Source organism: Marmota flaviventris, chromosome 7, assembly GCF_047511675.1.
Source record: "Marmota flaviventris isolate mMarFla1 chromosome 7, mMarFla1.hap1, whole genome shotgun sequence".
NCBI lineage: Eukaryota > Metazoa > Chordata > Mammalia > Rodentia > Sciuridae > Marmota > Marmota flaviventris.
This window is the reverse complement of record NC_092504.1, coordinates 91,508,226-91,526,199: the sequence shown is the minus strand read 5'-3', so window position 1 is coordinate 91,526,199 and position 17,974 is coordinate 91,508,226. Positions and strand designations below refer to the sequence as shown.

The 17,974-nt window shown below is 35.0% G+C and overlaps 1 protein-coding gene across 1 annotated transcript in view; it reads left to right on the top strand.

Moving 5' to 3' along the window:
* Positions 1-17,974, top strand: part of Gstcd (glutathione S-transferase C-terminal domain containing) — a 185,342-nt gene that overhangs the window by 152,538 nt on the left and 14,830 nt on the right. Inside the window, exon 8 of the mRNA XM_034636144.2 lies at positions 236-364. Within this exon, the coding sequence (XP_034492035.2) occupies positions 236-364 (129 nt within the window). The remainder of the gene's footprint in view (positions 1-235; positions 365-17,974) is intronic.

Below are 17,974 nucleotides of genomic sequence, written 5' to 3'. Positions count from 1 at the left end.
TTTCACACTGTGTTATTATTGCTTGTTTCACTTATATCACTACACCCTAAGCTTCATGAGTTCAAATACCTTGTTCAATTTAGTATCAGATTAACTGACATACTTCCTGGCACAGAATAGAGGATCAATATAATATGTTCAACATTATTAAGGCTATGGAATATAGCAATAATGTTTTGTCCTAATATTTTGTGTTATGTTACTGAATATACTGTTTTTTCCCGGGAAAATCTAGGTTATATTAATAGAAAACAAGGAATTATCACTAATTCGTGCTAAGAAGAGAAGTGATGATCTAGGTTTAAGCAACATTTGGTTCATCCAAGCAAACATGGAGTATTTTACAGGGATGTTTAATATTGGGGTAAGTCATCATGCAATTTCAATTTCCTAATTATAGCTAAATAAAATTATATGCCTTAGAATAAATAAAGGATTTAATTTTATATTCTTTCCTAAACAAAGAAATCTATAACTTTCTATACTTTCTCAACAAAATATAGTATACTAATTAATATTATTATATTCATAGTACTTCATTATTAAAAGTATATGTTTGTCTTTTTCAAAGCAATATTTTTCTTAAAATATAAAAAATAATGATGTAAAGGAGATTTTAAGGAGAGAATTTTAAAGTCTTAACCAACTACTCTTAGTAGTTTTAAATAAATCATTTATACATCAGAATTGAAATACTAATTGTTAGCCTTATCTCCACTAATACAACAACTTGTATCAAGCAAAAATGATTAAAGTTACTAATCTAATTAGGGTTACTAGATTTTGTTAACTTAGTTTGACTTAAGATAATCAAAGGAAATAAATCAAAATGTTTTTAGCTTTTTCTTATATCAGGTATTCCAACACCCCTACTACTTACTATAGCTCCCTCATTAAAGTTTCTTATTTACATTGGGTTTATTTGAGGAATATATTTTTCTAGAAATAAAAGTGACTAATAAGCATATGAAAACTCAGTCTTTGGTAATTAAGTGCATTCTAATTTAAACAACAATGACATTTCATTTTTTTGCTTTCAATTTTGCAAAGATTTTTTAAAAATATTATTAGTCTAGACTGCAAGGACTCAGTGAGAGGAGCCTGCTCAGGAGCTTTGAAAATTGCATTTTCATGATGTTTGCATTGATTTATTAATGATATGAAAATTTAGTTAACATGGACAAAATTGTATAAATATTATTATTATTAAGAGTATGGATTTTAATATTTGACAACCTTGTGCTAAATTCCTGCTTGGCACTCAATAACTGTGGTCTTAGGCAATTTATTCAAACTATTGATCCTATTTCCATCTATAAAATAAACATAAAAAACTTACTGGTAAAATGTTGACACAAGGTATGTGAAGCCCTTAGGAGTTGCCTAGCATTTAGGAAGTACTCAATGAACTGAGCCTACTACTTTTTGCAATGTGATCTTAACCAGGTGAAAACTGCATTACAAATGAATGGAACGGGCTGGAGTTGTAGCTCAGTAAAAGAGCACTTACCCAGCATGTGTGAGGCACTAGGTTCAATCCTGAGCACCACATAAAAATAAATAAAGGTATTGTGTCCATCTACAATGAAAAATATTTTTAAAAATCATTTCCAAAAGAAATTAATGGAAGTAAATTATGCTAATATGTACTTTTTTAAGGTGGCTGTCCCTATATGTTGTGAAATAATATTTTTTTTAATTTTTAATATCTTTAAAATATACTACACTCAACTTGTTATTTTTATATTCATAAACATGTAAGCAATAAAGATAGAAATAAATATATAGTTATTTATTTTAATAAATTCTATATATAGAAGTATATATTTTATATGGTATATAAGATATATACAGATTCACTCTGATACATGATGGGTTTACCTCTTGATAAACTTACACTTAATGGAAAATATCATAAATAGAAAATATGTTTAGTACACTAACCTGTTGTACATCAAAGCTTAGCAATACAGTACTTATAGAAAAGTGGTGGTTTAGCCTGTTATTATGTGACTGGACTGGAGGCTTGCTGCTGCTGCTGCTGCTCCTGCTGCTGCTGCTGCTGCTGCTGCTGCTGCAAATGCCCAACATCACAAATGAGTATCACAAAGCATATCAAAAAAGATCAAAACTCAAAATTTGAAGTATGGTATTTATTGAATGTTTATCACTTTTGCACCATTGTAAAATCAAAACATTGTAAGCAGAACTACTGTTAAGCAGGGATTGTAATCTATGTTCTTTTCTTCAAAACAAGTATTTGATTGTTACAGGGATACTTTTTAATTGAATTGTTTTTATTTTGATTATAATGATTAATTATTTCCCTGAGGAAAATATGTCTTTTCAAAAGTAAGAAACATCCCAAAAAGTTTTGCAATTTTTTTCCAATTTCTATATATGTAGCTGCATGACCCTGATTCAATTCATTATTACCATACACTTAAAGGGTAAGTTTCAAAAGATTATTTATAAAAGTATACTTTTTAAGGCTGTTTTTACAAAAGGTATGTTGTTTCCTCTTTTTGTGTAGTATAGGATTAGTCTCATTCTTGTGAAAATTTATAAGATTAAGCTTAATAAATGCTGGGAGCCATTAGCCAAGTAGGTATGACAATTTCCTTGCCAGCGTACCCCATGTTGCTTAGTGGAAGGACTCGTGGAAATAGGACATTTTGCAGTGACATTGCATGTAGGTGATCTTGCTCAAGGACCAAGGCGGATCCGAGTTTAGGGCGTTCCCGGTTTAGAACTAACCTTTTAGAACTATCCGGGTTTAGGGTGGTTCCAGGTTTAAGATTATTCCTGCTGGGAATAGGGCGTATCCTGCTGCCTGAGTTCCCCTTGAGTTCTCACGGGATTCAGACAGTATTTTTTCGGGAGACAGAAGCCCAGTAGGGGTGGATTTGGGCAGAGAACGTGGGTTTCCCCAGAACGTGATTGTAGACGGCTGGTGTGAGTTCAGGAATAAAGAGTTGCTGTTTGAATCTACAAGCTGTGTGGTGGCTTGTGATTGTGTGCCCAGCCAGACTGCGGCATTTGTGCCCAGCCAGACTGCGGCAAATAAAGACTTAATTTATAATATATATTAATACTAATGCTCTCAAAAAATAACACAAAAATGTTTATAATGTTATAAAATGGTGATGACTATGGAAAAGTGTACACTTCATATTAAAAACAAAAGTTTCTCAAGGCTAAATGTTTTTAGTGGGCAATTCCAAACTATCATCTTAACCGGGTGCTAAGGTACTGATTTCTAAGTATAAGTGAATATTTTTGATTTGTTATTGTGTTTCAAAAACTCAAATGTTTTATTTTCCAGCTATTTGCATTTGCTTTTTTCTATTTTGCCTATAACATAATTTTTAATGTGATTATTGATGGTTTATCAGTGGTGAGTGCTTAATTACAAGCTCATTTTTAGTTAGGTCTGTTAGTATATAATTAAAAGAAGCATATGCAATTATACATGATAATTCAGTAATACTTTTGATGAGTAATCATATGAGGACTAGAGAAATTTTCTATCCTGAAAACACAATTTTTAGAAATCACAAAGGCAAAAAGAAAAGATGAGAAAGCAGATAGAGATATTTCAATACCTCTTTTCCCCAAGAAAGATCGGACCCTCAAATAACAAGAGTGATTAAAAAAAAAAAAAAAAGATCAAACTCCATGTTTGATGAAACTGCATTTGAATGTCTTTAACTCAAATCATGATACAAAGTATTAAGGTAGAAGGCAGACTGAAGGGAAAAAAAAATAAGTGCGGTAGTCAGTTTTTTGTCTCTGTGTCCAAAATACCTGACAAGAACAATGAAGAAAAGTTTATTTGGAAGAAAAGTTTATTTTAGATGAAGAAAAGTTTATTTGGAGCTGATATTTTTAGAAGTTCAGTCCATGATAAGCCAAGTTCATTGCTCTGGGTATAAGATGTGACGGAAGAAAGGTGTGACTTAAGAAAGCTTCTCAGTTCATTGCATCCAGGAAGCTGAAAGACAGGGAGAAATCAATTGAGGACAAATATAATCCAGAGAGGCACACCCCGCAATGACTTACTTCTTCCAACCATACCTTACCTTCCTATAGTTACCACCCAGTAATCAATTCAAATCATTAATCCACCAATGAAGTTACAGCTCTCATAATCTAATCATTTCATCTCTGAACATTCCTGCATCAATGCATGAGCTTTTCAGAAGATACCTCATATCTGAACCATAACAATGTTATTAAGTAGATGTGAAGAACATCAAGCTTAAATGGAAAGGAGGGTGGTAAGAAAGTTATTACGAAGCATGTTACAGGATACCTGAAATATTATTTTAAAAAAGATGTATGTGCCATGTAGGCCCATAGGTGGGCAATGGTGATTTGTCATGTAAGGACTGTGTGAGAATCTGCATACTGAATGATGGATATCTTCCCTACCCACATCTGTCTCTTAATTCAAAAACCTCAGAAACCAGAGAATCATTAGTAAGACTGAATGAGTTACTCTTATGTAAAAGCAGAACTATCCTCAAAGAGCTACAGATATTAGAGCTATAATTATAAAAAGAAAAGTCAGCTAGCCACTCACCCACTCAGTAACTAGCCTTTTTGTTTTACTCTTTCATTTAGAACTTATAATCACCTTTTTTAGTGATTCACTCTTTAATATAAACTGACAGACATGGAACACCAAAGACGGAAAATTCAGAATGTAAGACTAAGATGAAAGCAACAACATGACAGAGGATCTTGTTCAGAGAAAAATCAGAGAAGATAATACATGTTGAATTAATGAAGCTAGGATAGAATGAAAAAGAAAAAGAAATGAATGATTGGAGAATAAGAAAGTATTTCTTGGCCCTATCTAAAGTTCCTCCATTCCTCCCATTCCCTTCCCCCCATCACCATTATGAGTCAGCATCCTCATATCAAAGAAAACATTCAGCCTTTGGGTTTTTGGAATTGGCTTACTTCACTTAGCATATTATATTCTCCAACTCCATCCATTTACCTGAAAATGCCATGATTTATTCTCTTTTAATGCTGAGTAATGTTCCATTATGTATATATACCAAAGTTTCCCTATCCATTCATCTACTGAAGGGTATCTGGGTTGGTTCCACAATTTAGCTATTGTGAATTGTGCTGCTGTAATTGCTAATCAAAATTAAGAAGTAATAAATTTAAAAGATAGGTATTTTTTAAAAAGAGGTGTAAGATATTACCTGAAAAATAGAACAAAGAAAAGACAAAAAAATGAAGAGAAGCATTCAAAACAAAACAAAAAAACAGTAGAGATTTAGTCCAAGAAACAGGCCAGAAAGAGAAAACAGATAAAATGATTAGGAGGAAAATATCAAAGAACTAATTTAATAAAATATCCTATTAATGAAGTATGCATTTCTCTTGATTGATGAAGTTCACTTGAAAAATTATCAAGACTAACGGCACAGTATGAAATTTCAGAACTCCAAGAATGACAAGAAATTCTTACTAGTTTCCACAGAGGAAAAAAAAGATGTAGGTCATATACAATAATTTGGAATCAAAATTCCATCATACAGCTGGGCATGGTGGCCCATGCGTGAAATCCCAGCAGCTCAGGAGACTGAGGCAGGAGGATCATGAATTCCAAGCCAGCCTCAGCAACTTATTGAGGCCCTAAGCAACTCAGCAAGACCCTGTCTCAAATTAAAATATTTTTTAAAGGGCTGGGGATATGTCTCAGTGGTTAAGCCCCTCTGGGTTTAATCCCTGGTACCCCCTCCCCACAAAAAAATTCCTTCATACTTCTTATATGAAAGGCTAGAAGGCAGAGAAGTAATGCCTTCAAAATCCTAACAGTTAATTTTCAATCAAAAATTCTATACCTAACCAATCCATCAATCAAGTATGAAAGTAAAATACCATTTCCAAATATTCAAGCTCTCAAGAAAATGTATGTCATGTGTAACACTTTTCGGCAAACTACTAGAAGACATGCTGCATGAAAAAAAAAAGTTAAAAAAAAGGAATAAGTGGCATTTAATACAAGAGAGGGATGAAGAGAAATCTTTGTCTATGGCAGAGTCTCAGTAAATAAGTATAGGGAGTCTTACAACTTCTGGGCAGCAAATCTATAAAGCATTGAGTTTGTCTTTTAGTCAAAGGTCAGAAGGCCCAGAAAGATGTCTTCAGGAAAGAAAAATGGAACTGAGTGATTATTTGGTATTTTTCATACTGTGGAAAATTGTATTTATTCAGCATTTTATATAGCTTTTGAGTGGGGAAAGTCTTAGATGTTTAAAAACTTGGATCAGCAGTGCACAGTATAAATGACACTATCATAGAGAATGGTAATAGGAAGAGGTTGTAAACATGTCAAAATGTTCATCTTTCATAATAGAAATATAATAAGTAAGATCTAATATTTACAAATTAAGAAAGAAAATGTACATTTATTATATAGGAGAACATATTTCAGGAAAGAAAACCAATGTTTTGAACAACATTGGCTTGGGTAACCAGATTCTTTCAGAAGTGAAAGAGTATAGAACAAGGGACTCTATAACTGCAAGCCTTTTAGCATCATTTGAATTCTGAAGCTGACTGCCCATATTATTATTGAATGAAACTTTTTAAAGAGAGGGATATGACTACAGAGTTGGGACCTTGGCTGCTTTGATCTGCAAAATTTATGGTTAAGAATCCTTCCTGAGAAGCAAAGGTCAGGGCATGCTTGGATTAGGGGAACTTTAGAGATCATTCATTCAACCTTCTCATTCTATATAGATAGATAATATGAAGCTCCAAAAGAGTTTAAGTGACATAGCCCAAGTTAATGTGAGAGCTGGACCTAGAGTCCAATCAGTGACTCCCTATTGATTCCCCATATCTAAAGATAGAAGTAAATGCAAGCACAGAGAACTAAAGTTTGGTTTGGAGTTGGACAGATTAATTTTAAGTACTGGTGACCTTGAACCAGCCACTCAACCTTTTTGACCTTCAGATTCTTTATTTGCAAAATGGGAAATAACAATAACTGTATGTATGACAGGGCTTAGGGAAAGGCTCAGTAACTGTTAAATGAGTCTCAGTAAATAAATAAGTACAGGGAGCCTATTCGAATCATAAACAGTGTACCTTTGGGGTACAACTAAAGCATAAGCTTATTATCTTTCAAGATATACTTTATATTCAGAGTCAATATAGACTCTTTTTCTTAGAATCTACTACAAGGAATACTTTTTTTCATTCCTAGAGAATTATGTCCATTTGTCTAGAGTCTGCCTAAGAAACTGCCATTTGAAAGACATGAGAGTGAATGAAGATTTATTTCATTAACTTACTACTGCATGTAAGAAAACATGTACTATAAGGTTCCTTGTCTGTTCAGTTTCATTTTGATCACTTAAATGATAAGAATTCTACTGAGAATTTTTATTATATAGAGATAAAGTGAAGTTTAAAAATGTATAAGAAATAATTATAATATACTAATAAAAAATATGGGAAAAAATAAAATGTACAGGAAAGTTTTTTAGTTTATAATCCATGAATTTCACAGTATATATCTCAATCTAAAGTATTTATATTTACTTTAGAATATGCATTACCTTGACCAAAAGATAAGTATACAACTTAAGTTTTTAGCTTTATAGGAATTCCGTGTATGTACAGAGAAACGGGTAGATAATAAGAAATTCACTATTTGAGAACCACTGACTGTTGCATCATTCAATAAAGTGTTGTTTGCCATCAAGTTAAGTAAACAATGGAGTAAATGCTTCCTTCCCACCAACACATTAGTCTCCATTAGATACTAAAAAGTTTAGATTAGCATGCATATATCTATGACCCAGTTATGTTATTAATTTCTGTTCATTCTTTTTTCATTTATACCCTCAATGGCTTTCTCCCACCTCTGGGCTATTTTGAAGCAAATTCTAGACATCAATTTATTTTACTCTTAATAGTAGAGCATTTATCTCTTAAGGATAATGATTACTTAAAAACAAAATATTTCCCATGAAACAATGCCTGAGCAACTGGATATGTACATGCAAAAAAAAAAAAAAAGAATCTAGACATATACTTACACCCCTCACAAAAGATACTCAAAATCAACCACAACCAAAACTATAAAACTTCAAAAAGATAACTTAGGTGGAAGTTGAAATGAATTGGGTTTGGTGATGATTTACCAAACACCAAAGGCATGATACAAGAAAGAAAGAATTATCAGCTGGAATTCGTTAAAATTAAAAACTTTTACTCTGCAAAGACATTGTCAAGAGAATGAGAAAACAAGTCACAATGGGGAAAATATTTGTAAAAGACATATGCAAGAACCGATAAAGGATTGTCACCCAAAATATGCAAAGAACTCTTAAAATTGAGCAATAAAAAAAAATAAACAGCCCAACTGAAAAATGAGCCAAAAACCTGATCAGATACCTAACCAAAGAAGATATAAAGATGGTAAAATAAGCATATAAAATATACTCAATATTATATGTCATCAGGGGAATGCAAATAGAAATGACACTATACACCTATTAGAGCAGCCAAATTCCAGAACACATCATCAAGTGCTGGTAAGACTATGAAGCTACAAAATCTCCAATTCATAGCTGGTAGGAATGCAAAGTGGTTACAACCTACTTTGGAAGATAGTTCAGCAGTATCTTGCAAAACTAAATATATTCCTACAATCCAAAAAATTGCTTTTCTTTTTACTTGCCCAAAGGAGTTGAAAACATATCAGACAAATGGATGTTTATAGCAACTTCCCTGGTAATGGCCAAAATTTGGAGTTAACCAAGATGTTTTTCAGTAGGTAAATATATAAATAAATTCTAGTACATCCATGCAATGGAATATTTTTCAGCACTAAAAGTAGATGAGCTATCACATCATGAAAAGAAGCAAATCTTAAATTCATATTGCTCCATGAAAGAAGCCAGTATGAAAATGCCACACATTGTATGATTCCAACTATATGGTAGTCTAAAGAAGGCAAAACTATGGTGACAGTAAAACGATCAAATGACTGCCAGAGATTAGGGTGAGGTTGGGGGTGAATAGGTAGAGTGCAGAGAATTTTTAAGTCAGTGAAAATACTCTGCATGATATTACAATGATGGACTTAAGGCATTACCAATTTGTCAAGCCCTCATGCAGAGTGAGCCCCAATGTAAACTGTGGACTTTGAGTGATAATGATGTGTCAATGCAGTCTAGGATGATCCAGGATGTTGATAATAGGGGAGGCTATGTATATCTGGAGGCGGGGTGCATATGAGAAACTCTATCTTCCTTTGAGTTTTGCTGTCGGCTTAAAACTGCTCTTAAAAAATTAAAATCCTGGGGCTGGGGTTGGGGCTCAGTGGCAGAGCGCTTGCCTCACACATGTGAGTCACTGGATTCGATCCTCGGCACCATATAAAAATAAACAAAATAAAGATATTGTGTCCATCTATAATTAAAATATTTGTTTACAAAAAATTAAAATCCTTAGCTGGGGTTGTAATTCAGTGGTAGAACATTTGCCTAGCATGCACCAAGGGTTTTTCCCCAAGAGTTCCCAAGTTGGAAGCTTGGTCCCTGGTAAGGTGATGTGAAGATGTGGCAGGACCTTTAACAGGTGGGGCCTACTCAGAGATGACAAAACTGTCATCTCCTACCTTCTGGCTTCCTGGCTTATGATGTGATATCTATCTATCTCTATCTTTATCTGTCTCTCTCAATTGCTTCTACTGTTATGCTATCAGCTTAGGTTTAATCCCAGCACCACAAAAAATAAAATAAAATAAAAATATTTTAAACAGAAAAGAAATAACCACAATACCATTTTCATACCTTAACAACAGCCAATGTTCAAATTTCCCTAGTATCTGATAATTTTTAACAATTTATTTATTTTAATCAGTATTAAAAGAAGATACAAAAATTGAGATAGTTAATGTGAGTCTTAAGACATAAAATCTTGTGTGTATGTGTGTGTGTGTATGGTGTATGTGTGTGTGTGTGTGTGTATAAAATATTTTGTTTTATTCTTTCATCTGTTGAAGGGCACCTAGGTTGGTTCCACAGCTTGGCTATTGTGAATTGAGCTGCTACAAACATTGATGTGGCTGCATCACTGTAGTATGCAGATTTTAAGTCCTTCGGGTATAATCTGAGGAATGGGATAAGTGGGTCAAATGATGGTTCCATTCAAAGTTTTCTAAAAAATCTTCATACTGCTTTCCAGAATGGTTGCACCAATTTTCAGTCACACCAGCAATGTATGAAACCTTTTTCCCCATATTCTCGCTAGCATATATTGTTACTTATATTCTTAATAATTGCCATTCTGACTGGAATTAAATGGAATCTCAGTGTGGTTTTAATTTGCATTTCTGTAATTGCTAGAGAAGTTGAACATTTTTCACATATTTTTTGACCATTTGTATTTCTTCTTCTGTGAAGTGCTGTTCAGTTCCTTAGTCCATTTATATTGATTGGGTTATTTAGGGGTGGGTTTTTGGTTTTTTTTTTTTTTTTTGGTATTAAGTTTTTTTAGTTCTTTGTGTACCTGGAGATTAATTTATCTATCTGAGGTGCATGTGGCGAAGATTTTCTCCCATTTCATAGGCTCTCTGTTCATGTTCTTGATTGTTTCCTTTGCTGTGAAGAAGCATTTTAGTTTGATGTCATGGAATATTACTCAGCCATAAAGAATGAAATTATGGCATTTGCCAGTAAATGGATAGAACAGGAAAATCTTATGCTAAATGAAATAAGCCAGTGCCAAAAAAAACAAACAAACAAACAGACATACTCTGTATGTCAGAAGTCTAGGTCTTCTTAACTGGTTTCTCCACTTGTGGTCTCAGAGGCCAAAATCAAGATGTTGACTGGGCTCTTATGTGAAGCTTGTAAGGGAGAATCTACCTTTAGGTTCATTCAGGTTGATGATAGAATTTGGTTTTGTGTAGTTATAGAGCTAAGGTCTGTGTTTTCTTGCTGGCTGTCAGCCAGGAGTCTTCTCAGCTGCAAGAGGCCACCCACATTCCCTGCCCTCCTTCACCATGAAAGCCTGAAATAGTGGGTGAAGTCTTTCTCATGCTTTAAATCTCTCTGACCTTCTCTTCTATATAATTTCTTCTGGGCTCCCACCTGAGAAAATTATCTGCTTTTAAGGCATTGTGTAGTTAGATTAAGACCAACCAGGATAATCTTGTTATTCTAAAGACCATAACCTTAATCACATCTGCAAAAATCCTTTAGCCTTGTTTGTATTTTCAGGGATTAGGATGCAGCCTCTTTGTGGAATGATGCTGCCTACCACATCATTACCCACCTTTTTTGTTTTGTTTTGTTTTGTCTTTGCATCTTATTTGCTTACAAAACCATGATATTTTTCCTTTAAAGTTTTCCACATGAAGATTTTGCTGATTTCATCCCTCTGATATTGTTGTATTAATATATTACCCTGTTCTGTATATTGTCTGAAAATTGGTGATTAGATCTATATTGTAGAGGTGTAAGCAGATTCTGGTTCTATTTGGGGGTAAGATTACATCATAGGTGCTAATAGTATGTTCTATCAGCAGTTTGGTTGTCACTTTGGAATGTTAGAAATATTAATGATCATTGTCCCTGCTTCCCTTATATCAATAAGGACTGCAAAATGGTGATATTATAATTTTATCATTCCATCTTCATTTGCTTTCCATCAGCTATTTGATTACCCTAAGGTACAGTGCACATAGCAAAGTCCAATTCAATGTTTCTCTATATTTTCCAGTTTTCAAAGTGAGCTAGCTACCAAAAAGTGACCCATAGAATTTTTGTAGTATCATGATTGGTTCATCAATTTGATAATGAAAAACTTAATCCATTTACAGTTATTGTTCTCATTGATGTTCCGATATTCCCATCTTTGCTCAGTGTGAAGCTCACCAGGTTACTCTTTGGGTTTTGGGTTTTGAGTTCTTTGGACAAGGCTTCAATAACAGTTGATAACTTCCTTGCTTTCTTGTGTATTTTATACTTCATATCTCAGCTATTTCTCCTCTGAGCTGAACTTAGGGTCTTTAAGGATAAAATAGTATTTAGAATATCCTGGTCTAGATACTGAGGGTAGTCATTGCTGCTGGTTTGTTCTTTTTAGTATTCTGAGTCAGGCCATACCTCCCCTACACACAATAAAATCATCATGAATTTATACTGATATCTCCAGTTGAAATTCAGAAGTATGGAGTTTTAACTTAGCCTCTTTTTTTTTTAAGTCTTATTCCTCTTTCTTCTTTCTTCCATGCTTAAAAATTAGCATCGTTTCCTAGTGGCACTACATTTTTTATTTGCTTTATTTTACAGTATGCACACTAGCATGCTAGAAGCACACAACACAACCATCAATGGTAATTTCTGAGAATAGTTTAATAATTTTTAACATTTTATTTATTTTTTATTTTTATTTTTTTTTAAATTTTTTATTGTGGGTTGTTCAAAACATTACAAATTTCTTGACATATCATATTCCACACTTTGATTCAAGTGGGTTATGAACTCCCACCTTCACCCCATACACAGATTGCAGAATCATATCAGTTACACATCCATTGATTTACATATTGCCATACTAGTGTCTGTTGTGCTCCGCTGCCTTTCCCATCCTCCACCCTCCCCCCTCCCCACCTCTCCCCTCCCCTCCCCTCCTCTCTCTCTACCCCCTCCACTGTATAACCCTGAGGGTCTCCTTCCATTACCATGCAATTTCCCTTCTCTCTCCCTTTCCCTCCCACCTCTCATCCCTGTTAAATGTTAATCTTCTTCTCCTGCTCTTCGTCCCTACTCTGATCTTAGTTACTCTCCTTATATCAAAGAAGACATTTGGCATTTGTTTTTTAGGGATTGGCTAGCTTCACTTAGCATAATCTGCTCTAATGCCATCCATTTCCCTGTAAATTCTATGATTTTGTCATTTTTTAATGCAGAGTAATACTCCATTGTGTATAAATGCCACATTTTTTTTATCCATTCGTCTATTGAAGGGCATCTAGGTTGGTTCCACAGTCTTGCTATTGTGAACTGTGCTGCTATGAACATCGATGTAGCAGTGTCCCTGTAGCATGCTCTTTTTAGGTCTTTAGGGAATAGACCAAGAAGGGGAATAGCTGGGTCAAATGGTGGCTCCATTCCCAGCTTTCCAAGAAATCTCCATACTGCTTTCCAAATTGGCTGCACCAATCTGCAGTCCCACCAGCAATGTACAAGTGTACCCTTTTCCCCACATCCTCGCCAGCACTTGTTGTTGTTTGACTTCATAATGGCTGCCAATCTTACTGGAGTGAGATGGTATCTTAGGGTGGTTTTGATTTGCATTTCTCTGACTGCTAGAGATGGTGAGCATTTTTTCATGTACTTGTTGATTGACTGTATGTCCTCCTCTGAGAAGTGTCTGTTCAGGTCCTTGGCCCATTTGTTGATTGGGTTGTTTGTTCTCTTATTGTCTAATTTTTTGAGTTCTTTGTATACTCTGGATATTAGGGCTCTATCTGAAGTGTGAGGAGTAAAGATTTGTTCCCAGGGTGTAGGCTCCCTATTTACCTCTCTTATTGTTTCTTTTGCTGAGAAAAAACTTTTTAGTTTGAGTAAGTCCCATTTGTTGATTCTAGTTATTAACTTTTGTGCTATGGGTGTCCTATTGAGGAATTTGGAGCCCGACCCCACCGACTATAGATCGTAGCCAACTTTTTCTTCTATCAGACGGCGCGTCTCTGATTTGATATCAAGCTCCTTGATCCATTTTGAATTAACTTTTGTGCATGGCGAGAGAAAGGGATTCAGTTTCATTTTGTTGCATATGGATTTCCAGTTTTCCCAGCACCATTTGTTGAAGATGCTATCCTTCCTCCATTGCATGCTTTTAGCCCCTTTATCAAATATAAGATAGTTGTAGTTTTGTGGATTGGTTTCTGTGTCCTCTATTCTGTACCATTGGTCCACCCGCCTGTTTTGGTACCAGTACCATGCTGTTTTTGTTACTATTGCTCTGTAGTATAGTTTGAAGTCTGGTATCGCTATACCGCCTGATTCACACTTCCTGCTTAGCATTGTTTTTGCTATTCTGGGTCTTTTATTTTTCCATATGAATTTCATGATTGCTTTCTCTATTTCTACAAGAAATGCCGTTGGGATTTTGATTGGCATTGCATTAAACCTATAGAGAACTTTTGGTAATATTGCCATTTTGATGATGTTGGTTCTGCCTATCCATGAACAGGGTATATTTTTCCATCTTCTAAGATCTTCTTCTATTTCTCTCTTTAGGGTTCTGTAGTTTTCACTGTATAAGTCTTTCACCTCTTTTGTTAGGTTGATTGCCAAGTATTTTATTTTTTTTGAAGATATTGTGAATGGAGTGGTTGTCCTCATTTCCATTTCAGAGGATTTGTCGCTGATATACAGGAATGCCTTTGATTTATGCGTGTTGATTTTATATCCTGCCACTTTGCTGAATTCATTTATTAGCTCTAATAGTTTCTTTGTAGAGCCTTTTGGGTCTGCTAGGTGTAGAATCATATCATCTGCAAATAGTGATAATTTAAGTTCTTCTTTTCCTATTTTTATGCCTTTAATTTCTTTCGTCTGTCTAATTGCTCTGGCCAGTGTTTCGAGAACTATGTTGAACAGAAGTGGAGAGAGAGGGCATCCCTGTCTTGTTCCAGATTTTAGAGGGAATGCCTTCAGTTTTTCTCCATTCAGAATGATGCTAGCCTGAGGCTTAGCATAGATTGCTTTTACAATATTGAGGTATGTTCCTGTTATCCCTAGTTTTTCTAGAGTTTTGAACATAAAGGGATGCTGTACTTTGTCGAATGCTTTTTCCGCATCTATCGAGATGATCATATGGTTCTTATTTTTAAGTCTATTGATGTGGTGAATAACATTTATTGATTTCCGTATATTGAACCAGCCTTGCATCCCAGGGATGAATCCTACTTGATCATGGTGCACAATTTTTTTGATATGTTTTTGTATCCTATTCGCCAGAATTTTATTGAGGATTTTTGCATCTAGGTTCATTAGAGATATTGGTCTGTAGTTTTCTTTCTTTGAAGTGTCTTTGTCTGGTTTAGGTATCAGGGTGATGTTGGCCTCATAGAATGAATTTGGAAGTTCTCCCTCTTTTTCTATTTCCTGAAGTAGCTTCAAAAGTATTGGTATTAGTTCTTCTTTAACGGTTTTGTAAAATTCTGCTGTATACCCATCCGGTCCTGGGCTTTTCTTAGTTGGTAGTCTTTTTATGGTTTCTTCTATTTCCTCAATTGATATTGGTCTGTTTAGGTTTTCTATATCCTCCTGACTCAATCTGGGCAGATCATATGACTTAAGAAATTTATCTATGCCTTCACTATCTTCTAATTTATTGGAGTATAAGGATTCAAAATAGTTTTTGATTATCTTCTGTATTTCTGAAGTGTCTGTTGTGATATTGCCTTTTTCATCCCGTATGCTAGTAATTTGAGTTCTCTCTCTTCTTCTCTTCGCTAGCATGGCTAAGGGTCTGTCGATTTTGTTTATTTTTTCAAAGAACCAACTTTTAGTTTTGTCAATTTTTTCAATTGTTTCTTTTGTTTCGATTTCATTAATTTCAGCTCTGATTTTAATTATTTCTTGCCTTCTACTTCTTTTGCTGTTGTTTTGCTCTTCTTTTTCTAGGATTTTGAGATGAAGTATGAGATCATTTATTTGTTGGTTTTTTCTTTTTTTAAGGAATGAACTCCAAGCAATGAATTTTCCTCTTAGAACTGCTTTCAATGTGTCCCATAGATTCCGATATGTTGTGTCTGTGTTTTCATTTATCTCTAAGAATTTTTTAATTTCCTCCTTGATGTCTTCTATAACCCATTGATCATTCAGTAACCTATTGTTCATTCTCCAAGTGATGTATGCTTTTTCCTTCCTTCTTTTATCGTTGATTTTCAGTTTCATTCCATTATGATCAGATAAGATGCATGGTATTATCTCTACTCCTTTATATTGTCTAAGAGTTGCCCTGTGACATAATATATGATCTATTTTTGAGAAGGATCCATGTGCTGCTGAGAAAAAAGTGTAACTGCTTGATGTTGGGTGGTATATTCTATATATGTCAATTAGGTCTAGGTTATTAATAGTGTTATTGAGTTCTATAGTTTCCTTATTCAACTTTTGTTTGGAAGATCTGTCCAGTGGCGAGAGAGGTGTGTTGAAGTCTCCCATGATTATGGTATGGTGGTCTATTAGACTCTTGAACTTGAGAAGAGTTTGTTTGACGAACATAGCTGCACCATTGTTTGGGGCATAAATATTTATGATTGTTATGTCTTGTTGGTGTATGGTGCCCTTAAGCAGTATGTAGTGTCCCTCTTTATCCCTTTTGATTAACTTTGGCTTGAAATCTATTTTATTTGATATGAGTATGGACACTCCTGCTTGTTTCCGAAGTCCATATGAGTGATATGATTTTTCCCAACCTTTCACCTTCAGCCTATGTATGTCTTTTCCTATCAAATGCGTCTCCTGTAGGCAGCATATTGTTGGGTCTTGTTTTGTGATCCATTCTACTAGCCTGTGTCTCTTAATTGGTGAGTTTAAGCCATTAACATTTAGGGTTATTATTGAGATATGGGTTGTTCTTCCAGCCATATTTGTTTATTTCTGTTACTAAACATGGTTTGTTTTCCTCTTTGATTATTTTCCCCCCCTTTACTGTCCTACCTCCCACTGTTGGTTTTCATTGTTATTTTCCATTTCCTCTTCCTGTAATGCTTTGGCGAGGATGTTTTGAAGAGATGGTTTTCTAGCTGCGAATTCTAAACTTTTGTTTATCGTGGAAGGTTTTAATTTCATCTTCCATCCTGAAGCTTAATTTCGCTGGATACACAATTCTTGGTTGGAACCCATTTTCTTTCAGTGTTTGAAATATGTTATTCCAGGATCTTCTAGCTTTCAGAGTCTGTGTTGAAAGGTCAGCTGTTATCCTGATTGGCTTACCCCTAAATGTAATCTGCTTCCTTTCTCTTGTAGCTTTTAAAATTCTCTCCGTATTCTGTATGTTGGGCATCTTCATTATAATGTGTCTAGGTGTGGATCTCTTATGATTTTGCACATTCGGCATCCTGTAGGCTTCTAGGATTTGGGATTCTGTCTCATTCTTCAAGTCTGGGAAGTTTTCTCGTATTATTTCATTGAATAGACTGCTCATTCCTTTGGTTTGGAGTTCTATACCTTCCTGTATCCCAGTGACTCTTAAGTTTGGTCTCTTAATGTTATCCCATATTTCTTGGATGTTCTGCTCATGGTTTCTTAACAGTCTTGCTGAGCTGTCTATGTTCTTTTCCAGTTGAAATACTTTGTCTTCATTGTCTGATGTTCTATCTTCTAAGTGTTCTACTCTGCTGGTAGTATTCTCCATTGAGTTTTTAAGTTGGTTATTGCTTCCTGCATTTCTAGGATTTCTGTTTGTTTGTTTTTTATAACCTCTATCTCCCTGTATAGTTGATCCTTTGCTTCCTGGATTTGTTTGCGTAATTCATTGTCGAAGTGATCTTTCATTGTCTGATTTTGCTGTTTAATGTCTTCCTTGATACTCCAGATCATTTGAAGCATGTATATCCTGAATTCTTTATCTGACATTCCATCTGCTTCAGCTGTTACCTCTTCTAAAGTTGCGTTGACCTGCATTGCTTGTGGTCCTTTCTTTCCTTGTCTTTTCATACTGCTTGCGTATCTTTCCTGCAGGCGCGGGCGGCGGCTCTGCTCTCTCCTTATTCCAATTGGGGTGTCGTGGCTACCACGCCGGCAGGTCACTGGGCCTGTTCTGGGCGCTGGCGGCGGCTCTGTTCTGCCCCTACTCCAATTGGGGTGACGAGTGTACCACGCCGGCAGGCCACCAGGCCTGATCCGCCGGTCGGTTGCAGGTTTGCCTACCCTGCAGGCGCGGGCGGCGGCTCTACTCTGCC